The 26,451-nt window shown below is 39.6% G+C and overlaps 3 protein-coding genes across 10 annotated transcripts in view; 1 reads left to right on the top strand and 2 right to left on the bottom strand.

Moving 5' to 3' along the window:
• LOC101742039 (leucine-rich melanocyte differentiation-associated protein) overlaps positions 1-1,675 on the top strand; it is a 7,617-nt gene extending 5,942 nt beyond the window's left edge. For all 8 annotated transcript variants that reach the window (XM_038011552.2, XM_038011551.2, XM_038011557.2 and 5 more), the window contains one exon: positions 27-1,675. In XM_038011552.2, coding sequence (XP_037867480.1) covers positions 27-264 — 238 coding nt within the window. In that variant the 3' untranslated portion in view covers positions 265-1,675. The remainder of the gene's footprint in view (positions 1-26) is intronic.
• On the bottom strand, positions 1,345-26,451 carry LOC101740756 (peroxidase). The gene is made up of 12 exons (XM_038011550.2): positions 26,129-26,451; positions 24,488-24,734; positions 23,265-23,473; positions 14,450-14,623; positions 12,028-12,221; positions 11,187-11,388; positions 10,456-10,653; positions 9,596-9,779; positions 8,444-8,671; positions 7,582-7,645; positions 4,442-4,640; positions 1,345-3,767 (listed from the first exon to the last, which is right to left on the bottom strand). The coding sequence occupies exons 1-12, from the start codon at positions 26,340-26,342 to the stop codon at positions 3,571-3,573; spliced, it is 2,310 nt and encodes a 769-aa protein (XP_037867478.1). The 5' UTR covers positions 26,343-26,451; the 3' UTR covers positions 1,345-3,570.
• Positions 19,104-22,150, bottom strand: LOC101741712 (zinc finger BED domain-containing protein 4). The gene has a single exon (XM_021347407.3). It carries the CDS (start codon positions 21,415-21,417, stop codon positions 19,459-19,461), a length of 1,959 nt encoding a protein of 652 aa, XP_021203082.2. The 5' UTR covers positions 21,418-22,150; the 3' UTR covers positions 19,104-19,458.

Here is a 26,451-nt window from a genome sequence, read left to right as displayed (position 1 = left end):
TTACAAATCGTAATGAATTGTTCCAGACTCTTCATTATATCTCAGTTCCCATTGTTAAATCATTTGGACGATAGAAAGGTCACCGACGACCAAAGGACCGAAGCCCTGAGGCTGTACAAGAGGCCTTTCTTGGAAAGGTTAGTGTCGCCCGGCTCCAGAGGTGGTATATCACAGCTGATGCAAGCCCCGGCTAAATGGAACACCGTCCACGGGAAACTCAACTCGTTGTGGAGCAAGGCCAAGAATCGGAACCTTTTGATATAAAGTTAGTGGTTTTATGAGCTCCAGTAACCACTTAACAACGGGTAGATCGTGAGCTCCTCCATTATTCGAACAATACTTTGCCTGGATAAACTAATGGGTGGGACAGTTGATTAATTTACAGGAATCATTACAAGCGCCTTAACCCTTTTAGTGCTGAGTTTATTTTCATATTATTATATTTTGTAGAAATCGCTAAAGGATGGATCTCTGAAAAAAAGTACATTACAAAAAAACTTTAATTTCAAAAAAATATATACAGAAATCAATGTTAAATTCACAGAAAGATAATTTTAAATGGTTATTTATAAATGTTTTTAACTTATTAAAAACCTTATACATGCATGCACTATACATGCAACACGTCCATACAGGTCTGTACGTAATACCTATAATCAAACTGCGCAATAGTCGGTATTTCGACGCTCCGCACTTTATACCCATTAATAGAGAAACGATGTATCTTGACGGATCGTGCTCTAAAGGTTAAAGAGCGTCTATGTACACTTTAACAAAATTTACTTTTAATGATAAAAGACTGATTCGCTGCAGAATCGGTTGGGGGGGGGGGTGTCTTGTAAATCCGCACGGGTATGTCATAGATAATACACATAAATTAGTTATAGATAATATAAAATGTTTACGGCGTCGGCCACTAGATGGCTTCGCTTCGATTAGTTTCTCATTGCCCCTGTAGATGGCAGTAACATATTACGTATACTTTATTTTATTTTTAATGAAGGATTTTGTAAATTTTCAGAAACTACAAATTGATAAAATGTAGTCAACTTGTCTATAACAAATACATAAATAAATACTTGTATGGTTTATTACGTTTTTATTATCTGTGTTTAGTTATACAATAATTAAATGCCTTAACTTTAACAACATATAAGTTTAGGGGCATCCGCTACAAGATGTCGATAGTTTCCATGCATAAAAAATATTTGTCTTGGGTATGTAAAATTACCCTCTCTATTTTTGCCGTGAAGCAGTAATGCGTTTCGGTTTGAAGGGTGGGGCAGCCGTTGTACTGTAAAACTGAGACTTAAAATTCACGTCTCAAGGTGGGTGGCGGCATTTATTAAGCAATAAAACAAATACTACAAGTTAGGTTGTGAATTTATTGTTACTTAAAATATTCGGTAAGGTTAACTGAAACAACCATCATTACTTCAGTGTCCTTAGTGGGAGCTTTTTAACGTTCTCGATAGCGTAAAAGTTAACTCAAATCTCTATGCAGTTGGTACAGCGCCCCTAGCGGTAAACGCAGGCAAACGTTCCAACTCCATACGAGTTAACTTTTACGTTATCGAAAACGTTAAAAAGATCGCGCTAAGCTCGGTGCTTACCTACATGTATTTTTTATGTAAATAAATAAGTCCTTTATATTAATAAATACATTTTAATAATATCATCTGTTTTCTTTAATTATATTAATAATTAGTTTAGCTTAAATCTATTTCAGATATAACTTTTTAATTAACACCTTTTTAATTAAAAACTTTTAATTAAAAACTATTGGTTAATCTATGGGCGCTGGCGGCCATTTAACACCGTATTGGCTGTGGTCTCGCTCACTACGTAATAAAAGAGCCTAATCCATTACTTAAAATAGACACATGAGTCGTCTATTATCAAAGGTGGCAATCTGTGCATTTGGACAAAAAAATGTTATTGATATGTCAATACAGATTGATTTGAATATAATCGTCTCCTTCAAAGAATACGGTTCAAAACCTGCATTAAATAAAGGTTAATAGTTAACCTGTTATTTATCTAAGATGTCGTTCCGAAGAGTTTTGTGACTGTCAATGGAATACAAAGTCAATAATTCGTTTTTCTGATTTACCAATAATTGTCCAAAAGTCAGATTGCCGGCTTTGATAATAGTCGACTCACATTGCAAGAATCATTGCCAACTTTACGGGTCCTGTGATTGTCATCATTCTTTGCACCATCGCTTCCCTTACTGAGGAACGCTAAATTGTTTTTACTTCTAAATCCTATGAAACAAGGAATGGTAATTGTAATGGTAATTAAGGTAGTTTTGATATTGATTTTGAGTATTTGTTTTATTATTGTTATTATTTGATTTGTTTTTTTATTATTATTGTTGCTTTTGTTTTATTCCGAGATTGTAGTTCTTATTTTTATTTAATTTTGGTATACTATATGAGATATTGATGAATGTAATATTGATGCAAAATCTGCAGTAAATGAAAAAAATAAAAAATAAATTAATATGATGCTGCTTCATTCTATCAAACTCGGAAATGTATTCGAGAGACCTCTTCGACATGATGACATTTTCATCACCGAAAAACGTTTGGACCTCTGGGCCTCTGATGGACACGAGTGACGGTGACTTATGACCAGGTAGACCGCAGCTCTCATCCATGCTCTCTCCTCACTAATGATTGAAAAGCCTACTTAAAACTCTCATTCGCTCTAATGCTTATAGTTTTTTTTTTATTATTTATTGCTAGGTCGGTGGACGAGCTCACAGCCCACCTGGTATTAAGTGGTCACTGGAGCTCATAGACATTTACAACGTAAATGCCGCCACCCACGTTGAGATATTAGTTCTAAGGTCTCAGTATAGTTTCAACGGCTTCCCCACCCTTCAAACGAAACGCATTACTGCTTCACGGCAGAAATGAGCAGGGTGGTAGTAACTACCCGTGCCGTCACACATGAGGTCCTACCACCAGTCCAAATAAACTAGTAGAATTTTCGCGCTAATCGATCGAATTAATATTTTCAATCCACGGAGGGTAAAACTAAAGAGCACTATCTCAGTGTATTAAAAAGTGTTCGCTCTAAGGGAGATAATTAAGGTGGCGCCACCGTAGCAAGTGGAAGGATTTTAAAAACAGCGCCATAAACTCCACACTTCACTCTTTTTTTTTCCTACCTTTGCTGATATCCTTGAGAGGCTGTTTCAGCTTCACCCTAACGTGTAGGTGAGCTCACGGGGCTTAAATCGGAGTGATGCTAACATCGGCCCTAGCTAGAGCAGTGCTTCGCAGAATCTACCACCGGATCGGATACGCGACCCACTGAGAAGATCCGGCGAGAAACTCAGTGGGGTGTGTCTATGGGCTAATTCGCTCGTTAGGCTCTTCGTCGCAAGCGACGGGTTCGACGACTTCACTTTATTTAAAACTGCGATATTCATATCATTTCCACTTGCTACACTAGCGCTATTTCGATGAGTCCTCCAACAATACTTATTGTTTACATATGGACATATTTTCAACTTGTCTCATATACAAGATGGTGCTCTTTAACTCTACCCTCCATAGTTCAATCGAACAAATCTAAAATTGGTTTCTTCCACGCAGTCAGATCCACGTAAGGTATGGCCTCATAGTCGTCGCATCTATATTTGGGGTTGTACGTAGATTCCAGCTCGAAGGCCTTCTTCTGAACGTAGTAGACTCCGTCTGTGTTGTCGCAAATTACACGGGCCAGAGAAGTTTTCTTTATTTCTTTCAGTTGATCTGAAAAATGACATAATCTCACTAATATAATACTGTTACGCCGTTAAGTCAAATAGTCGAACGAATATCGACGAATCCAGAATGCTCGAGAATTACAACGCCATCTATTGATAGGTTGCGGAAACTGCTACTAGAGAGGTGTGGAACATTCTCGATAATTCTAGGGATGTGGTATCGGCTATAAAAGCGTTGTAGGAATGGCACGCAGTCAGTCAGTAATCGGAACTACTCGAAGCGAAAGAGAACAAGGGACTTGAGAGTTTTAAAGTGTTTGTTGAGTGGTTTAAAGTGTTTGTGAAGTGTTTAGGTTTTTTAAGTGTTGAATACAGTTTTAAGTTGTACTTTGGTGGAACATTTATTTATCCCGAACCCTCAGCGCGTAACAATACTTATATTAAGGAAACTAGTTATAAAAAAATCGTCTTACAAGTCTTTACGTCAACTTCGATGTCGATTCTGAGACAAACAAATTTATTTGCGAGCCTTCTTTGCGTCTAGTGTACTAGTGCGAGTTTTTTAACTTCTCGATCGCGTAAAAGTTAACTGAAATTTGTATGGAGTTGGAACAGCGCCCCTAGCGGTAAACGTAGTGACGTATTGTTTGCAGCGCGAAACCAATGTTAAGCCATTGGACTTTAGTCACATATTCGTTAAGATGAATCTTCCATACTAACCTGAGCTAAAAGAATGAGGCATTTCTCCGTTGTCATAGAAGAATCTATCGCCGATTCTCGTTCTGTAGAACTGTTCAGCCACTATGCAGTGAAAAGTGTGACCGAATATCGAACCCTGAACGTCGCGTTCCAGAGATCCGCCGACAAACAAGTCTATGTCGTCCACGCACTCGTAGAGACGGGCCAGGGCGTTGATACGCTAGGAAATTACAACATTTTACGTTTACGATAGGCAGCGGCTTGGCTCTGCCCCTGGCATTGCTGAAGTTCATGGGCGACAGTAACGAGTCACCATCAGGTGGGCCGTATGCTCGTCTGTCTATAAGTGTAAAAAAAAACTCCAATTTAGCAGATATTCAATCTAATAGAATGTATCCAATAAAAAAGAAAAAATTTGGAGTCAAATCGTTAATTGTATTCTAAAACAGCTTTCCTACCGTTCAATCTGGAAGGCACGACTGCTTCGCGGCATAAACTGGCAGGATGGCTGTCTACATGCTCAACCGGTCCACCACTAGCAGTGATAACTATGATTTTTTTCGATTAAGAGTACTTTTTTATTGCCCTTTAGAGCAAGAGCCCGCGACAGCCAGACCTTCGTTATTTTATAAAAGCTGAAAGTTTCTCTGTGTATGTCTCCAACACAGGTAAGAACGACCCGCGATTATAGAGTTCCGATTGTGGTTACTTGGGCAGGTAACAGGCAGTAAAGGTATATAAAATAGTACCTTAAATTCGTTAAAGTATAAAGGTTTTTTTTTTTAATATTTATCCAGAATATCTTTAGAAATCATGATATCCGTTGCCGGACACTTTTTCCAGTTGTTACCCCCTGCCAGACACCCTTAAACTTTAATAAATTTTAATTATACTTTCGTTATACTATAAAAGCTAAATTTTATATATGTTACTTAGGGATTTATAAAAATATGTTACCCCAATAGCCGGACAGTTTTAATGGTTCTTACATCTTGCCAGACACATTGAGAGCCCGCTGTAGGTGCGAGCGCGAGGTAGCAACTGTTCAAGCGGGTGTGAGCGAGATAGAGTGCTTAGTCTATTGTGATCTTTTACTGCACATCAGCTGTCGTTTATAGGATTTATCCGTTCTAAGCAGTGATATCGAGGCGCTACTCGGCATGGGAAGCTCTGTCATTCTGGCGGGCGACCTAAATTGTAAACACATCAGGTGGAACTCACACACCACAACCCCTAATGGCAGGCGGCTCGACGCGTTAGTCGATGATCTCGCCTTCGATATCATCGCTCCGCTAACCCCGACTCACTACCCGCTAAATATCGCGCATCGCCCGGATATACTCGACATAGCGTTATTAAAAAACGTAACTCTGCGCTTACACTCGATCGAAGTAGTTTTAGAGTTAGATTCAGACCACCGCCCCGTCATTATGAAGCTCGGTCGCGCTCCCGATTCCGTTCCCGTCACGAGGACTGTGGTGGATTGGCACACGCTGGGCATTAGCCTGGCTGAATCTGATCCACCATCGCTCCCGTTTAGCCCGGACTCTACCCCGTCTCCTCAGGATACCGCTGAAGCCATAGACATCGTAATGTCACACATCACCTCGACATTAGATAGGTCATCGAAGCAAGTTGTGGCGGAGGACTTCCTTCACCGCTTCAAATTGCCCGACGATATTAGGGAACTCCTTAGAGCTAAGAACGCTTCGATCCGCGCCTACGATAGGTATCCTACAGTGGAAAATCGTACTCGAATGCGTGCCCTACAACGCGACGTAAAGTCTCGCATCGCCGAAGTCCGAGATGCCAGATGGTCTGATTTCTTAGAAGGACTCGCGCCCTCTCAAAGGTCTTACTACCGCTTAGCTCGTACTCTCAAATCGGATACGGTAGTAGCTATGCCCCCCCTCGTAGGCCCCTCAGGCCGACTCGACTGAATAAGGCGATATTGATATCGCCTTGTTCATCAGTTCAATATCGACGACAATGAGGAAAATTATAAGAACGATTAAATATTTTTCTTTGACATGTAATATTTTGTTTGTACTTTATAATATTAAAATAACCTTTTTTATTTTCTATAATATTGCTATGAACGTAATAAAATAATTTTTTTATTGGATATCTTAAAAGATCACAATAGACTAAGCACTCTATCTCGCTCACACCCGCTTGAACAGTTGCTACCTCGCGCTCGCACCTACAGCGGGCTCTCAATGTGTCTGGCAAGATGTAAGAACCATTAAAACTGTCCGGCTATTGGGGTAACATATTTTTATAAGTCCCTAAGTAACATATATAAAATTTAGCTTTTATAGTATAACGAAAGTATAATTAAAATTTATTAAAGTTTAAGGGTGTCTGGCAGGGGGTAACAACTGGAAAAAGTGTCCGGCAACGGATATCATGATTTCTAAAGATATTCTGGAGTAAATATTAAAAAAAAAAACCTTTATACTTTAACGAATTTAAGGTACTATTTTATATACCTTTACTGCCTGTTACCTGCCCAAGTAACTACAATCGGAACTCTATAATCGCGGGTCGTTCTTACCTGTGTTGGAGACATACACAGAGAAGCTTTCAGCTTTTATAAAATAACGAAGGTCTGGCTGTCACGGGCTCTTGGGCTACTTGTAGGTAGACGAGCATACGGCCTTCATGGTAAATGGTTACCGTCAGCCATGAACGTCAGCAATTCCAGGGGCAGAGTCAAGCCGCTGCCTACCGTTAAGTACTCTTTTTTTTTATTGCTTATGTGAGTGGACTAGTTCACAGCCCACCTGGTGTTACTGGAGCCCATAGACATCTACAACGTAAATGCGCCACCCACCTTGAGATATAAATTCTAAGGTCTCAAGTATAGTTAAGCCCCATTTGAACAAGGATATGTCATATTTATTAATTTATTTGGGACACCGACAGTACAAACCAACCTTTTATTTTTATTAAAAAATAGTTAAAGCAATAACCAAACAAGTTTCCACCATCAAAATCGCATATAAGTAGAAAGTGATCAAAGGAATAAAAGAGAAACTTGTAAACTTAAATTTATAAAAAAAAACGATATAAATAAAATAAATATTCTTCAATTCCCTAATTGTTACGTATATGTACAATAATTAGAAATCAATCCAACCTCCCCGTAAGATACTTACGTCTTGTGTGATTTCTCCAGCTAAATCTTGGAAACACCTCGCCTTTCGAAGGCCACAGATTTCCCTGTAAAGAGTTTTTCTAAATATTTGTAAAACTCGGGTGCGATGTGTTGTAATTCTGGTAAAATATTTGTAGGTATGATTTTTTTTAATACTGGAGGCACTAGCTAGCTAGACATTATGTATTATGCTAGAAAACTTATTTTTAAAGTGACAACGTCAACTGTTATTTACAAAAAGCATAAATTACGTACAAACAAAACTACGATTAATTTTATAAATTATAACATCACTTGTATCTTTTTCTCTATTCACACTGAACAAAGGCGAATTTAAAAGCAAAATTTCTCACATTACATTCGATACTAATGCTTACAGGAATAATGAATATGGGCACACAATTACGAGCATCTTGCAAAAGCTAATACTCTTTTTTTCTTATTGCCCTTGTAGACGGATGGGCATACGTCCCACCTGATGGTGAGTGGTTAGCGGCGCCCATGGACATCAGCAACCTACTGCCTACCGTCACTCATTCTTAACACGTTGAACGCCATGTGAAAAATCAATTATTTTCATTCGGGCCACGGTGGTCACCGGTGAGCCTTTTAAAATATCCAAATTAGAAGGTAAAAGTCGCTAATTTTTATCTTGCATGTATCTCATTTTATTTCATTATTTATTTATTTATTTTTATTTATTTCTTTACATATTATTCTCATCTATTAACTAATTTTATAAATTATATAATGAAAATCTCAAGTTTATAAAAATGACTGATTTCCTGATTTTGGCTTGGCCCGAATAATTATAGTACGCTAGGCCCACCGGTAGGTCTAAAGCTTACAACGTGTTAACAAACCTGTAATCGTTATAAGAAGCCAGCCCATGGTCCCGTCCTCGCTGTATATCCGTAGCAATCAAATCCAGACCCCATCGATTATACGATTTAAACATTAAATTAGTTAATTCGCCACTGACAAAAGGGTCCGCCTCGGCCGAGTAATGACTCACTGAGCCTCTGACGACATCGTCGAACGCCTCCGAAGATGTTTCTAGAATGCTTGGGTTAAAATAGTGGTCACTTAATCTGCAAAAACGGGACTCCATTCATTATTCATTATGATTACTTCTCGATGAAAGAAAATTTAAATAAAATACATTAACAAATCGATATCGTGTTAAATTATAAAATTATTGTTTTACGCCTTTTGATCTTGTCTTAGTGTTCTCTTTATGTAGGTAAAATTAGAAGACACTACAAAAATGACTTAATTGTTTTAAAATGTCTGAGATAAATCTTACATTGACTACTAGATTGATACTTGCATAGGTATATCAAGAAAGATCAAAGGGCCGGCTAGTTAGACTCAAAAAATAATAATCTTTATAGTCAGTTTATAAATATATAACGTTTTATGTTACTAACATAGAATATAAGTAGTACTAACAAAATGTATGATTTTTACTGAAATAAAAATATATTATTATTTATTACTGGTGCAAGTATCAAGGGACGTACGGTCTAACCTAATAGACCAATGTGCTTAGTGCGAATTTTTTAACTTCTCGATCGCGTAACAGTTAACTCGAATCTGTATGGAGTTGGAACGTTTGCCTACGTTTGTCGCTAGGGGCGCTGTTCCAACTCCATACAAATCTGAGTTAACTTTTACACGATCGAGAAGTTAAAAAACTCGCACTTAGCACAGAGATCGAGGCAGTTTAATTAATTTTTTTTTATCGCTTAGATGAGTGGATGATATCACAGCCCACGTGGTGTTAAGTGGTTACTTGTGCCCATAGACATCTACAACGTAAATACGCCACCCACCTTGAGATATAAGTTCTAAGGTCTCAGTATAGTTCAACGGCTGCCCCACCCTTCAAACCGAAACGCATTACTGCTTCACGGCAGAAATAGGCATGGTGGTGGCACCTACCCGTGCGGACTCATAGGAGTTCAGTGTCGGACATTTAATATAGTTTAATTTTGCAAAAACTCATTGGGAACCTGTGTAAATAGGCGGCATTATAGCCAGAGGGACAGGCCATGATCGTATCCGGTACGACAGAGTGCATGAAACGAAATGCGGCCGCTCCGAAGCTATTGATAATACCGGGATTCACGTCCTCGTTGTAGTCTCTGCTGTAAAGGCTCGACGGAGATATGCGGTAATATCGAACGTAGCTCTCACCTGGATGTGAAATAAATAAACAAAACAATGTTTTCGAAGTATTTTAAGGTTAAACATTTTTACGCACGTTTGACTTGAAGAGTAAGCTGATGAATGCGTGGGAAAGCGTTAAGAAGAGTATGATCGGGAGAGGCGAACGGAAGTTGAAAGTGAGATATAGGTAAGTTAGTGAATAGAAATTTTTATTTAAAAAAAATATGCATAAACATATTTTACGCTATTTTTATGCTATTTTAACGTAAATATCACAATGCAGATGGTAATCAGAACAACATTACGGATCCTCCCGATATATTAATGGTGCGTTTAGGTACCTCAAGCAACGGTCACCATTCTCGCCGAATCCGTCGCTTGCGACGAAGGGTTCGACAAGTAAGCTAACCCACAGACACAGCCCACTGAGTTTCTCGCCGGATCTTCTCAGTGGGTCGCGTTTCCGATCCCGTGGTAGATTCTGCGAAGCACTGCTTTTGCTTGGGCCAGTGTTAACAACACCTCCGGTTTGAGCCCCGAGAGCTCACCTACACGCTGAGTTAACGCTGATATAGCCTCTCAAGGCTATCAGCATAGGTAGAAGGATTGAAAACAAAACAATGCAACAAACAAAAGCGACACTAACTTTAACTCGCCATTTTGTCTGGACACGGATTAAATTACTAGCTTAACAAAGACTTACCTAAATTAGCCGGCAGCCATTCCTGGTAAGTGATATGTTGTATTTCGGCTATAACGATCTTTCTCGTCTCTTGATACAGTTTTTCGTCGCTCCACAGCGGGTTTAGTTCGCTTAAAATATCCGCTATCCTGTTGTGCTCTCTCAGGAATAGTGTGTGCAGCATGGCCAAGGTGGGAGTTTGGTTTACACGGAGGTCACCTGTTAAAGCAATTGATAATCGAGTTGCCGAAAATTCTATGATTATAATTTCTTAAGATGTCATGGCTTAAAGGATAAGACGGCCGGTTTATTACACATTTAAACCTGAAGAAACACTAAATAGACAAAAAAAAACAAATCACACAACTTCACTCCTCACGTTTCCGCCAAAAAGTCCTGTTGAGAGTAAAATTTAACTTGCGACAGATTCTTTACGGCTAGAGAGAAAACATATAATTTAGGACGAGCGAGAGTGAGAAAATAGACAGAGCGTCTCGCGAACCACTCGACCTTGGAGAGAGCGAGGAGAAGGCGAGCTATGTCGTTTCTCATAAACAAAAGAAGTTTCAATTCTTTCACGTGCACCAAGTTGCACGCACACTATTTTTTTTTAATTGTCAGTGTCAGCTGACGATCCTACTGTCCTCTTGACAGTGAATAGTTATCGCCGTCCACAATGCCAGGGTAGCAGTAAAGCCGCTGCATCATTATTAAATATCTTTCAAAGAGTCAATAAATCATAAATACAAAACCTGAAACGTAGCACGGCTCCGAGGAGTTCCTCAAGTCGCATGAGGCCGATTTGTCGTCGACCGACGGGAGAAATCCCCGACAAGAGTCCTTCTTGTTGACTTGTCGAAGTTTCCCGTTTTTCTTGCTTCTAAGCTTCATTGAGGTTTTCTTGTCCGAGCCGTAAATCGTTGAGCCGTCTAGGAAACTGGTCACTGCGTTCATCTGAGTTGATTAGAAATGGTTATTAAGTCACAATGTCACATTGCTTGGAAGGGGGAAAGAACTTACGTCCTTCCTGGTGATCAATGGTTGGCATATAATGGCAGGATAGTAGTACCAACCCGCGCGGACTCAAAGAACGCCCTACCACAAGTTAAAACCCTCGTTACCTATATTCTTTTCGAATTATATTTTTCTTTGTACACAATTTTATTCCTTGAGCGTCATTCGGGAGGAAAGTGTGTAAATAGCAATCGACACCTGCGGGATTCGAACACGGACACAGCTCGATATTAAGGCACCGGGCGTCTTAACCTTTAGGCCACGACGACTTCAGGTATTGTATAACGGGCGATCCACCATTCAGGTCGCAGACTTTTATCCCTATCACCTATTGTGCCATGAGCTCCTGTGTCCGTTTTTTATCGCTTAGATGGGTGGACGAGCTAAGGGGCCACCTGGTGTTAAGTGGTTACCAAATCTCATATCTATCTACAACATAAGTGCCGCCACCCACCTTGATACAAGAGTTCTATAGGTTCTCAGTAACAGTACAACGGCTGCTCCACCCTTCAAACGAAACTATTTACTGCTTTTCAACAAAAATAGGCAGGGTGGTGGTACCTACCCGCGCAGGCTCACCTGTTCAGCGGGTCCTAATGTACAGTCTTCTCTTGGAGCGGTGATACTGCGCACCATATTCAAGCACTTAATGCCATAAGACCGGTAGAATGTGTCGTCGTCGGGCACACTGATCGGTATGCATTTGTCGTTCAGCCACTCCGGTGGTAGGACTCCTTGGCCGTCACCAAGACAACACTGTATACCGCCTTCGTCTTTAACAAATTGTTATTCAACCTTTTTTAGGTATTTAAATATGTATAGGATTGGTAAGAACGGAACGTAATGAAAGAGTGTGGAACGAAACGTTAAAGTGTGAGTGAGAGGAAACGGTACGAAGGAGAAAAGAGAATATCAGACAGACATGGCAGAGAAAAACAAGATGGCGAAGACGATTGAATGAGCAAAGCGTAAAAAAGGTGTCAGATAATTTTTTATTATCATAATACAGACGAGTTGAGAAAAGAACAATAAATGTAAAAAAAAGGAATACAGTATGCATGTAATGTAGTCTTATTTTATATGCCACGGTCCCAGTTCTATGTAGAATATAAATATTTTATGTAGAAATCATTTGATTTAAATATTGCGGAATTAATATTCACATCAAAGAGTTAATTTAATGCAAGTAACAATAATACAAACATAAGTAATTGAACTTCACATAGTTTAAGTCGTATGGGTCATAATAGGTTGGGGAAAAAGTATTTTTGCATTATAGTATGTATGAGCGTGTAATAAAATCCCTTTGGCTATAATATTTGTATTTGGCTGGTTTTGGTATCATTAAAAGTTTAAATTTTAAAGAAGATGATTCCAAATACAAGTTGGGAAAATGTGTGATTTTTATTTATTTTCGTACTGTCAAGATGAGTGAACCTAATGAAGAAATTCGGTACATTTTAAAATTTTACTACAAAAAAGGTAAAAATTTAACGCAAGCTGCAAAAAAAATTTGCGATGTTTAGACCTCGTGCAGTGTTTGTGAGAGTAGCACAAATTTCGTTCAAGCGTTTTCAATCTGGAAATTTTGATGTCAAAGATGCACGTTGCTCTGGTCGCCCTATTACGGATAAAATGGATGCCATTTTTGAAAAAGTGGAGCAAGATCGGCATGTCAGTAGTTACGACGTGGCTAAAGAACTGGGAATTGACCACAAAACAGTTTTGGTGCATTTGAAAAAACTGGGTACACAAAAAAGTCCGATATTTGGGTACCTCACGAGCTCACTGAAAGAAACCTAATGAACCATGTACTCATTTGTGATTCTTTATTACGACGTAATGAAACCGAACCATTTTTGAAGAAGCTGATAACTGGTGATGAAAAGTGGATCACGTACGACAAGAACGTGTGATAAAGGTCGTGGTCAAAGGCCGGTCAGGCTTCAAAGACTGTGGTTAACTCGCAACAAGGTGATGCTGTGTATGTGGTGGGATGGGAAGGACATTATTCATTATGAGCTGTTACCACCAAGCAGGACTATCGATTCTGAACACTACTGCGAACAACTGATGAGATTAAAGCAAGAAGTTGAGAGAAAGCGGCCGGAATTAATTAACAGAATGGGTGTGGTTTTTCATCATGATAACGCTAGACCTCACACATCTTTAGCCACTCAGCAAAAATTGAGAGAGCTTGGCTGGGAGGTGTTAAGCATCCGCCGTATAGCCCGGACCTTGCACCTTCAGATTTCCCCTGTTCCGGTCTCTTCACAATTATTTAGGCAGTATCAGGTTAACATCACGAGAGGACTGCCAAAACCAATTGTCGAGGTATTTTGATCAGAAGCCCCAAAATCTCTATAGCAATGGGATCATGTCTCTACCTACAAAATGGCAAAAAGTTATCGAACAAAGTGGTACCTACATACTTTAGTTAAATGTAAATAAAATATTTTAAAAAATGTTGTGAATTTTCTTAAAAAATGCGAAGAAACTTTTCCCCCAACCTTAAACAATGAACCAGACTATATAATCATAAGGTAAGCATCTATATTTACGTAACGATGTCTATGAGTTCCATAAACGCTCAGTGGTGAGTTAGCTGTATTTTCGTCATCCCAAACCATCATCATCATAGTTGATGCCTGTCCACTGTTCACTGCTGAAGTAGGTCTGTCCAATTGATCATGAGTGCGGCTGGTCCGTTGCAAAATGCATCCAATGTGACCCATCAATTTTTTCTAGGTCGTCGGTAAATCTGGTAGGTAGCCGTTCCACACCGTTCTAGCAGTAGGCAGCGGCTTCGCTCTGCCCCTGGCATTGCTGAAGTCCATGGGTGACGGTAACCACTCACCTTCAGATGGGCCGTATGCTTGTCTGCTTACAAAGGGAATAAAAAAAAAAAACAAAAAAACACTGCGGTAGCCAATACATGGTCTCCACTCGAGGATCTTTCTGCCCCATCAGCCGCCATCCGAAAAACTTAGAGATAATTTACCAGTGACTTCCATAGCTTTAGAGACCATGTCATGAGTGATAAATTGACCCCATTGCATGTTGGCGTGAGTGAATACCCGACTAGGGATACATCGGTCGGTGAAGAGACGAGTTGAGAGTGTACGAGGGTTGGGAAGTTCTCGGCCACTTCTCGCCAGCGGCATCGAATAAATACCTAAAAAAATAAAACATTAACTTTAACATTAAAATTGTTTATTAAAGTTCCTTTAACAACGATTTAATTTTTATTTAAGTACTAGCTGACCCGCCAGGCTTCGTAGTGCCTCAATCGATAAATAAAAGATCGACGGGGGACACATCAAAGGAAAAACAAAATTGTTATTTTTATTTGATTCCGAGCATTTTCATATTTATCTACCTTTTAAACCTTCTCTGGACTTCCACAAATAATTCAAGACCAAAATTAGCCAAATCGGTTCAGCCGATCTCGAGTTTTAGCGAGACTAACGAACAGCAATTCATTTTTATATAAAGAGATTTTTATTTTCGTTTTTTTTTTTTTTTTTTTTTTTTTATGATTGAAAGTTTACTGGTGGCCCGAAGGCCTTTCCAGTTTCACCAGGACAGGTGGGCGAGCAAAGGCTCAGCCAAGAGGGGTGGGATTTGCTAACAACTGCCCGAGCGCCTCCGAAGGAGACCTAACAACTCAAGAGCAATTGTTTCGCGAATGAATCTACTACCGGATCGGAATCGCGACCCGCTGAGAAGATCCGGCGAGAAACTCAGCGGGCTGATGCATGGGTTAGGTTGCACGTCGACCTCTTTGTCGAGTTCGACGAGTACGGTTACCGGGGTCCCTAAGCCTGCCCCTAGTATTAGAGCTGAAGGCATCTAATGCAAAGGTTATTGGATCTGATGGATCCGTAAGGACGTGTCTAGGGCGTCGACGGTGACTGGCTCCTGCATGATCAGGATTCGGGGAGTAGTCAGCGGCGGCAACGATAAGGCGATTATCATGACCTTATCGCCTTATCGTTGCCGCCGCTGACTTTATTTTCGTCTATAATCATACAGAGCATATGCAAAGATTGACTTAATTGAGATATTAGTTTACGTGCAGCAATCCACTTATGCTTAATGTGAAATAAAACACCGATAGCCTTAATTAAATAAAATTAAATAATTAAATTAACAATCTAAATATTTAACCCTTTGAGCGCGAACAGTCGATTCAGAGAGTATATAATCACTACGTTATAAGTCGATTGAGCGACAATTGATGAGTATAAAGTGCGGAGCGTCGGAATTCTAGGAGTGTGTAATATCGGTTGTGACGCGTATCTAATCGTATCTATATTTTTTTATTTTTTTTTATGATTGAAGGATTACTGGTGGCCCGGAGGCCTTTCCAGTTTCACCAGGACAGGTGGGCGAGCAAAGGCTCAGCCAGGAGGGGTGGGATTTGCTAACAGCTACCCGAGCGCCTTCGAACGAGACCTAACAGCTCAAGAGTAGCTGCTTCGCGAATGAATCTACTACCGGATCGCAATCGCGACCCGCTGAGAAGATCCGGCGAGAAACTCAGCGAGCTGATTCATGGGTTAGGTTGCACGGCGAACTCTTTGTCGAGTTCGACGAGTACGGTTACCGAGGTCCCTAAGCCTGCTCCTAGTGTTAGAGCTGAAGGCGTCTAATGCAAAAGTTATTGGATCCGATGGATCCGTAAGGACGTGTCTAGGGCGTCGACGGTGACTGGCTCCTGCGTGATCAGGATTCGGGGAGTAGTCAGCGGCGGCAACGATAAGGCGATTATCATGACGCATAGCCTTATCGAAGTACCGTTCCGACGCTGACTTCATGTATTTCTGGATAGATTCGAGGCCCAGGTCGTCGTGTAGGTCAACGTTCCTCACGAACCACGGAGCTCCGACGGCTAACCTGCAAAAGCGGGATTGTAGAGATTGGAGGGTGTCTATGTGTGTGCGGGCCGCGTGAGCGAACACCACACTCGCGTAAGTCATGACGGGCCTTATGCAAGTTTTGTAAAGTGTCACCTTGTTCCGAAGGGACATTTTACTCCGCTTACAGATCATAGGGTAGGGTCTACCGAGAATAAACGCGGCACGGTCACGGACTGATTTTATATGTGGGCGGAATGTCATCGATGCATCCAGGGTAACGCCTAGGTACTTGACCTTCCTGACCCAGGGTATGGGTTGTCTAAAGAGAGTAATCGGGGGTGTAAGAGTCCTCCTCCTAATCCGGGAGGAAATCCGTGTGGAGCTTCCCCTCTGAAATAACACCGCAGTACTTTTCGCTGGGTTGATGTCTATGCGCCATTTTCGGAACCACTGTCCTAAGGCTAGGGCTGCGCTCTGAAGCTTCTTCGCGATTAGGGACTTGTTTCTACTGGAATAGTAAACAGTCGTGTCGTCGGCGAATAATGCTAACTGGGTCGGCGGCGACCGGGGAATGTCGTTGACGAATAAGCTAAATAGGAGGGGTGAGAGGACAGAGCCTTGCGGGACTCCAGCTATGAGAGGTCGCGGGGAGGAGCGGGTTCCCTCGACTCGATATCGAAAAGAGCGGTTCGTTAAGAAGTCCCGTATGATGAGCACGAGACTATCCGGCACGCCCATGTTGAATAGTTTGAAAATCAAACCGTTGTGTCAGACTTTATCGAACGCTTTTGCGACGTCGAAGAAGAGAGCTCCCGTGTATAACGGTCTTGGTCGATTAAGCCCCACAAGAATGTGCTCCGTGCGGTGCACCTGTTGAACGCATGAGTGATTTGTACGGAATCCGAATTGTTCATCGATGAGAATACCCTTGGATAAGACGAAGTCTCTGAGGCGTTTGTAGAGCAGACGCTCATACAGTTTGCCTAGAGACATTAGGGGGCTAATCGGGCGGTAGCTCGTCGGATGATTTTTTGGTTTACCGGGTTTATGTATGCCGATAACGTCCGCTTCTTTCCACACCGCGGGAAAGATACAGTTCGTCATAGCGGCATTGAAAATAGATGCCAACACCACGATGAGTTGGACGGGTAGAAGTTTAATAACGCGGTTGGATATACCGTCGGAACCGGGAGCCTTGCGAGGACGTAGGTCTTTCATCAAGTCTTTAACTTCCATCGGGGTGACGGGTGGTAACGCATCCGAGGGTGGCAAGGAGGCTCTGCGTTCTACCTCACTGTCTACTAATTCTACATGAACAGGGTCCACGGATTGAGTGCTGGGCTCGCACTGGGTTTGCAATGTATCGGCCAGAAGCTCTGCTTTTTCGTCATCATCGAACGCCGCGAGTCGGCCTGAGGGGCCTACGAGGGGGGGCATAGTTACTACCGTATCCGATTTAAGAGTACGAGCTAAGCGGTAGTAATACATTTGGGAGGGCGCGAGTCCTTCTAAGAAATCAGACCATCTGGCATCTCGGACTTCGGCGATGCGAGACTTTACGTCGCGTTGTAGGGCACGTATTCGAATACGATTTTCCGCGGTAGGATACCTGTCGTAGACGCGTATCGAGGCGTTCTTAGCTCTAAGGAGTTCCCTAATATCGTCGGACAATTTGAAGCGGTGAAGGAAGTCCTCCGCTACAACTTGTTTCGATGACCTATCTAATGTCGAGGTGATGCGTGACGTTAAGATGTCTATGGCTTCAGCGGTATCCTGAGGAGACGGGGTAGAGTCCGGGTTAAACGGAAGCGATGATGGATCAGATTCAGCCAGACTGATGCCCAGCGTGTGCCAATCCACCACAGTCCTCGTGACGGGAACGGAATCGGGAGCGCGACCGAGTTTCATAACGACGGGACGGTGGTCTGAATCTAACTCTGAAACTACTTCGATCGAGTGTAAGCGCAGAGTTACGTTTTTTAATAACGCTATGTCGAGTATATCCGGGCGATGCGTGATATTTAGCGGGTAGTGAGTCGGGGCTAGCGGAGCGACGATATCGAAGGCGAGATCATCGACTAACGCGTCAAGCCGCCTGCCATTCGGGGTTGTGGTGTGTGAGTTCCACCTGATGTGTTTACAATTTAGGTCGCCTGCCAGAATGACAGAGCTCCCCATACCGAGCAGCGCCTCGATATCACTGCTTAGCACGATCTTATCCGGTGGAAGATAAACGGACGCGATAACGATCAGCGCGTGTCCCGTCAGTGAGATTCGGCACACTGATGCTTCGATATTAGCGAGCGCGGGAGGATCGAGCGGGACGCAATGCAGGGCTCTTCTATAGTAAATGACGGTACCACCACCACGGGCAGAGAGCCTGTCGTTCCTGACCATGTTATAGTTCGCGATTTTAGGGTCACGGCGCGCGGGCTTAAGTAGGGTCTCCTGCACTAAAAAGATATCAATTTGATGGTCACGCAAAAAGTCAGAAACCTGATCACGTTGATTTGCGAGACCGTAAGCGTTAAAAAATCCTATCGTTACGGATATTCTACTTCGTATCTATATATCGATATATATCTGATATCGAGTATCGACTCGATATCGGATATTGAATCTATTGGATGGCTGCTAGTAGATTTTCTTGATTCATGATATTTGAGATTTGAAACGATACGAAGATTTAGTAGATTCAAGTCAACCTCATACGGTTGGTTTTCTGTTTCTGATATCATTTTATTATATGATTTTAAAGTCATAAAAATAACGTGAAAATAAAAATATCAAAAATACTTTCCTTCATACTTTTACTAGGCTTTTGCTAGGCTACATTATTTTCAGTTTTTAGTATTACGTGTCTTAACTTAAAATTACAAAATATACCAAAATGAGTGTTGATTAGAAGACTGATGTAGAATATTTCATATTGCTAAATACATATATTTTAGGTCACATTCGCGACTTCGTCCGCGTGTATTAGCTTAAAGTGAGTGAGTACTTCCTAGCTAAAGTCTCGAGAAAACATTGCAGGCGTATTTAGAAGTTAATTTGATAATATTTACATATTATTCTCTGTTTACATATTTTACATTTTTATAAAATCTTTTTACACAGTTAATTTTTTACAGATCCTACATGACTAAAATTATAATTCAAATCTTTTTGTACAAAGGTTTACATTTAAAAATGTAAGCTGCTTCACTTTTGATGATGAGAGCCGAGTTCGTCGATCATTTATAATCCATCCAGTTTTACTAAAAATTCTCTCGCATTGAACCGACGTTGCCATGATATTGCCATATCTTTTAAAAAGTTTCGCTAGATTAGGATATGTGAATTTATGTTTACGCCACCATTCCAGTGGACAACTCCAAGTCGTCCCCTTGAAAACGGGTAAGACATCATCTTTTAGGTATGTGTCAATTTCCTTTATGGCTTTTGATAGTGGAGTTCCAACGGTCTGTTTTTGACCAACTATTTCACTAAGGATGGCCCACGGAGAGAATTTATCGGCTTCGTGGTGTTCGGAAATCGAGGCATGAACCTGATCTTGTGCAGACTCCTGATTCTCCTGTAGTATGATTCCCATCAAAAGATCTTGCACACGTTTTTTGGTGTTTTTTGCTTCATTTTCGTCAGAAAATACGGCCAGTTTGTACCTTGGATCTAGGAATGTACACACAGAAAATGTTTCACTTCTTTCAACATTTGTGAACCTCATTACTAGTCCTGATCTTAGTTTATAAATTATTTCCTTCGAAAGCTCACAATAATCTTCTATTAATAATTTGTCGCATGCTGTTGTCAGGCATCGTGTCATGACTATGACTGAGCTAGCGGTCATATATTTTTCACCGCTCATTGATTCAGTTGCTTCATGAAAGGGCTTTAATATCTTTGCTATTTCGGCAAGCAACAACCACTCATCATTTGTAATTATCGGTAAATCTTTTTTTAATATTGCCACTGTCGATCTGAGGCACTGTTCGAGATCAACGAATCGCCTAACCATCTGAAAGGTGGAGTTCCAGCATGTCGGAACTTCCTGAATTAAGCGCTTTGGGATGCAATTTGGCTGGTCATTCGTTTGGGCTTTTAAAAGTTGTTCCAAGGCAGTGCTGCTACTTTTAAAAAAGCGTACAATTTTTTTAACTTTCTCTAATAAATTCTGTAGTGTCTCATCATTAGAAATAGCATTTTGCACAATCAAATTCAAAGTATGACCATAACATCCATAATGCTTCCAACCGATGTTAGAAATGGCTCTCTGTATATTGGCAGCATTATCTGTTATAACGAAATTTATTTTATTAGTCAGGTTCCATTCCTTTACCATCACAATCAAAACTGTTTGAATATTATCATTCGTATGGGACTCCTGAAAGTTACTGCAATCGAGTAAGCATGTTTTCAGCTCATAATCGTCTGTGATAAAATGTCCCGTAACAGCCAAATAGGATTCATTAGCCCTCGACGTCCATAAGTCTGCGGTAAGGCAAATATTTTCTATTTGTAATAATTCAGTTTTAAGAGTTTCTTTTGTCTTATTAAATAAAGTTGGAATCATGACGTTCGAAATTGTTTTTCTAGTAGGCAGCTGGTAGCCAGGAATCCAACGAACAAACTTTTTAAAAGATCTTTCTTCTACCAAGGTAAAAGGTTGATAACTATCGACAAACAAATCGAGAAGATCACTGTCTATTTTCCTTTTTAATTCTCCTGAAATTTGTTTTGCGGTGTTACAACTTTCAATTTGTTGTTGCTGTCGTATTTGTTGGCTTGTGGCTACAGCAGACACATGGGACCCTGATGGGCACACTGCTGCTCCTGTTGAGGTGGCTGTAGTTGATATTATAGTACTTGTTATTGTAACATGTGGCACTGATGGTGTAGTATCGGCAATATTTTGTGTTCTTATTTCTTGCTGTCCACTCGTTAGACTTAAATATGCATCCAAATGTCTCTTTTTTAAATGTGCCTTTAAATTCCCCGTAGTACCTTTATAGCTATATAAGCAACCACAAACACGACATTTGGCCTTTTTATCAACCACATTTGACTTATCAAAAAATTCCCATAAAACACTGGAATTTGTACGCGCCATTATGAAAATTGTTTTTAAGTGTCACACAATTATTGTTATTTGAATATAACTGAGTACCTATTTATTAATTACTACGTGCACTGTTATTATTTACACATTTAAGCTATACATAAAGTCACGGTGTTAACCTATTTTATACATCACAAACTGTAAAATTAATTTTATTATAAATTATTTACAAAGTTTATGTTAAAATAAAAGTTTCTAAGCTTTCAAAAGCTTAACAAACACAACAAATAAATTCAACTAAAAATAGAAAAATGTGTACGAGTACTTTAAAAATCAAACACAAAAAACCTTTAAGTATTTATAAACACTTGTCAAAAAATTTTAGTTCAAGGTTAAGCCACGTGAAATTAAATACAACAGTGCAAATAGGCAATACTGCATTCAAATTAAAGTCGAAAGTTGAAACTTTTTTCCTAAACTGTATCCTGCTGATACGTTAAGAATAATTTTCAGACATATGTACTTAAATATAAGATTTACAATTGTATGGATAATGCCTATTTCTGTTGCATTCATCACGTGCTCCCTATCGTGCGTTCACTCACTCTGACCGATTCGATACGAACTAAACGAATATTCCTGGTCGCTCTGATCACGGATATACGTATCGGTACGATGCGCCGATGCGCGTCACGTCGAGCAATATAGGGTATCGGCTGATAAGGCGATATCGGATTCAACGATATTGCTGCGATATATAGATATTGAATCTATATACGGTTTATATCACCCACTCCTACGGAATACCGTCTATTGCGCAGTTTTATTATAGGTATTACGTATAAACCTGTACGCTCAGAATACACTCTGAGCCTGTACGGACGTGTCTTAGCGCGCGCATGTTTAACGCTATTAATAAGTTAAAAACATTTATAAATGATCGTTTTAAACTATTTTATCTGTGAATTTAGCATTTATTTTTGTATTTATTTAAGGTAAAAAAAATATGTAAAACATACTTTTTTCAAAAATCCCGTAGCGATATCTGCAAAATATGTTAAAGTAAGCTCAGTACAAAAAGGGCTAACATTTTAAAGAGATAACCTAGTTAATAAGTACGTCAGTAATGTGTACCTATCTAATAATACTCGTATAAACGTAACTAATCAATAGCAAAATATCTATTATCTACGTATTTGAAAAAGTTTTATTATGTTTGTTGAACTCGAAATAGTTTATATTTATTTCATAGCAATAAGTATAAACTTCAATAGCGCGATTTCAAAAAGTCTACGACTACAAAATAATTCATTGCTTTTCATAGATCATCATTTCATTGCTTCACTAGTGATCATGCAAATAAGAAGGCCAAGTGAATTTAAAAAACAGATTTGGTTCTTGAAATATATACACTGTTACGCGCTGGGGCTCGGGATATATAAAAGTTTCACTGAAGTACAAACTCTATTTAACAATTAGAACACTTAAGGCACATTTCATAATTCGCAATTCAGTTCTTCCGCTTCGCTTCAGGTGATCCGTTCGCTGTTTCGCTTCGAGTAGAACCGATTACCGACTGCCTTTATGTAACCTCTGCAACGCTTTATAGTCGACATGACAAGTCTACAATTACCGAGAACATTCCCGGTAATACTTACTAGTCGTTTCGATATGCTTTCCCCCCTGATAATAGATGGCGTTACACTTCTCTAGCGTTCTCGATATTACTAGTTCTTTTGATATTCGTTTCTGCTATTTGATAACAGATGGCGTTACTCTTACCGGCATAACGATACATATAAAGCGAATCGCGTATTAAGATTTCTACCCACAATATTTTGATCACGAAATCATTTTGTTCGGAAACAATCTTAAAACCATTAAAAACTAAAACATACCATCGCCGTATTTAGGGTTAGCTATTCTAGTAAAACACGCGCCCTTCCTGCCCCAGTAAGGGTGTCGCTCGTTGTTACAAATGCCATCTGTTGTGCGGTACTTGGCGTTCCCGCAGATAATGGTTGAGGGCATGCCGAGGGTAGGATCTTGCACTTTAATAACCTGGTTCTCCAAGAATGCCATAAACGTGTTTGGCGTGACATCACTGCTGTGGAAATAAATATATATATATAATGATGGTAGATCATATCATGGCCTCGACTTTCAAATTTGCTTTTCTCAATGATCGGGTTTGAAGCTACAAAAGCTTTTATTTTTTATGTGACCATTTTTTATTGAGATATAATATTTTGAAAATCACTAAACCATTTTTGGTGTCTTAATAAATGCCCTTAGTGTACAAAGTCTCTAAATTTAGCATACTCATAATTAATTATATGAATTCGATGTTATTTAATTAAACATGTGCTGCCATCTATTTTTAAGAACGTAAATTACTATCTTATTAAAATTTTGTTAATTTTGAATTAGGTACTCACTAAATAGTTCTAACAGAATTTATAAATTAAAATGAACATTAATTTAATCTAAATGACATGTATACTCATAGCTCTTTGTTAATAATATAATACTCCTTAATGTATAAAATCGTTGCCATCCATCTCAACTTCAATAGACATCAAAGAACACAGAAATTTTAAGTAGACGTTTTACTAAATGTGACGTGATCATTGAATAAAATATTATTAAAAAATTAATTTGATATTTAAGTGTTACGAGGTAAAGCTTTTTGAAAAAAAAATTACCTAACGCTTTTTATTTCAAAGCTATAAAAAAGATGTGTGGTGTCGTGGGACACCGGATAGGAACGAAGTTCCATATATAAAAATAATAAAAGAATTACGAGAAAAAAATCGCGCAGTGAAATATCGCTGTGCGGAAAACAAGGCCTTATTCCACGGACTTTTTCTTACGGTTTTTACAATAACATTTTTTTCAGTTCGGTCGCGCAGCAAAAATCGCGCGATGAAATATCGCTGTGCGGAAAACAAGGCCTTATTCCACGGACTTTTTCTTACGGTTTTACTATCACATTTTTTTTCAGTTCGGTCGCGCAGCAAAATCCCTATCTCCTCCAAGCCTGCCGTAAGGAACTTCGTTCCAATAAATTAAAACAATTATCAAGGAGTAAACTCCAATAGAACGTTTCAAGACTACCTACCACGCGCATAACTTCGTCTGAAGTACTTTCGTTGAACTAAGAATCTCATGGGACACTTCCACTGCGTTATTTATATCAGCTGAGTAAGAAGGGGAGAAGAAATGCAGCAGCGATGGTGAATACGCCTCCAGGTTGATACCATTCTTCACGAGCTTATTCCCGCGCTCTTTCGAACTGCGGGCCAGCTCGCGACCACATTTCAAACACTCGGTGATCAGATCAGGAGTAATAGGGCCGTCTTCTTCTTCTATTTGACAAAAAATATACAGATAATATCTTGTTGATATTGATAGCACAGATATTATATTGAGTTCGAAAATTTATGTTTTTTTTTTCTTAAAAACAGCCATAATTTTTTAAGTGAAAACTTCTTTAGAATCGTTGTAATTTCAAACCGGATGCAACGGAAAAAACGACAGGTAAGAGACACAAATACAAAATAAAAAAATACAAAAATGTGTAGGATGAAGCCAGCAAAGAATGAGACAGAAATATACATACTATTTAATACAGCGCCATCTGTGAGATATTTTTAATACTAACGTGTGTATGAAAGCTCTTGTAGTGAATTTTAATTTAGGATTATACGTGAAATTAAAATATCAATTCACAGAGGGCGCTACCTTACAATTATTTACTAATGACAAAATTTTACATATACTTAAGACGTTTAGGATAATTGTATTTTAATTTTGGAAGGTTTCACTTCTACCACGTGTGAATTGCACACATTTTGGTTTTTTTTTTAACTGGCGTAGTTCGTAGTTACAGGTCAGAAACTTCGGTAAGTGATTAAGAGAAATCAAATGAAACGAGAACGAAATTAAATTTATTTAAACTTCTAATTTCATGGCTTTTTTTAATTGTCAGGATAGGTGGTGTCATTACTCATCGGAGCCCAAGGATACATCAACCACGTTAATACCGCCACCAAACTTGAGGCAGGAGTTCTAAGTCTCAGTTTTACCCTTGAAACCGAAGCGCATTACTGCTTCACGGCAGAAATAGACAGGGTGGTGGTACCCACCCGTACGGGCACACAAGATGCCCAACTACCAATAAGAAACTACTGTATTTGTTCATTTTATTTGAATAAATTGTATACGGTAATGAATGTTAGCCTCGCCTCGCAGCAAAATGTCTTTAGAAATGTATATTGCACAGGGAACACAACGTAAATTCCGCTGTTAACTTCGAGATACGAGATCAAAGGTTTCAAATCTTACATTTAAATATACATAATCTATACGTTTACATAATTTACTGGTACTAGAGCGTCTTCTCACCCCGCCAGGTAGATACCACCACCCTTTATAAGCTCCAGTAGGTAACCACTTAGCATCAGGTTATTACTGGTGGTAGGTATTACTCTTGTGAGTCCGCACGGGTAGGTACCACCACCCTGCAAGCAGTAATGCGTTTCGGTTTGAAGAGTGGCGCATTTACGTTGTAGATGTCTATGGGCTCCAGTAACCACTTAACACCAGATGGACTGTGAGCTCGTCCACCAATCTAAGCAATAAAAAAAAGGTGATGCGTCAGTTACCATCCAAGTAAGCAAAAAAAATTTGTAGTTTTTCATAATCCGAACAAATATTATATACAACACTTGAAAATTATTTAAATAAAAAAACAACTTACCTATGGAATGTGTTTTAAATATATCACCAAATATATTTGATGTAGAGGCCAATATTGGACCCAAGGCTGCTAGTAAATCTTCTGCTAGGAAGTCCAATCCTAAGTTACATGCACTTACATTCACGAACAATAAAAACAATACGACTACCCTTAAAACACTTCTAAATTTACAGATCATTTTTTTCACGTACATTATTTTTGTCTGTATGAGCATCCGAATCGGTTACTTTAAAAAAAAAACTTTGTCTATGATACGTATAAAGAAATCAGAGTCGAAAACATCGCTTCATATTAACGGCTAGTACGAAAATCAACAAAAGTCG

Source organism: Bombyx mori, chromosome 6 (assembly GCF_030269925.1).
Source record: "Bombyx mori chromosome 6, ASM3026992v2".
NCBI lineage: Eukaryota > Metazoa > Arthropoda > Insecta > Lepidoptera > Bombycidae > Bombyx > Bombyx mori.
The sequence above is the reverse complement of the archived record's forward strand: the minus strand, read 5'-3'. Positions and strand labels throughout refer to the sequence as shown.

What these genes read in the sequence shown, in the direction of transcription:
- LOC101740756 (XM_038011550.2), bottom strand. Translation starts at nt 26,342, where the DNA reads ATGCTCATACAGACAAAAATAATGTACGTGAAAAAAATGATCTGTAAA. An exon ending in ATGGCTGCCGGCTAATTTAG is followed by an intron (nt 9,780 to 10,455) that starts GTAAGTCTTTGT and finishes TTTCACATCCAG; the next exon opens with GTGAGAGCTACGTTCGATAT. An exon ending in CTGGAGAAATCACACAAGAC is followed by an intron (nt 4,641 to 7,581) that starts GTAAGTATCTTA and finishes GTAATTTCCTAG; the next exon opens with CGTATCAACGCCCTGGCCCG.
- LOC101741712 (XM_021347407.3), bottom strand. Translation starts at nt 21,417, where the DNA reads ATGGCGCGTACAAATTCCAGTGTTTTATGGGAATTTTTTGATAAGTCA.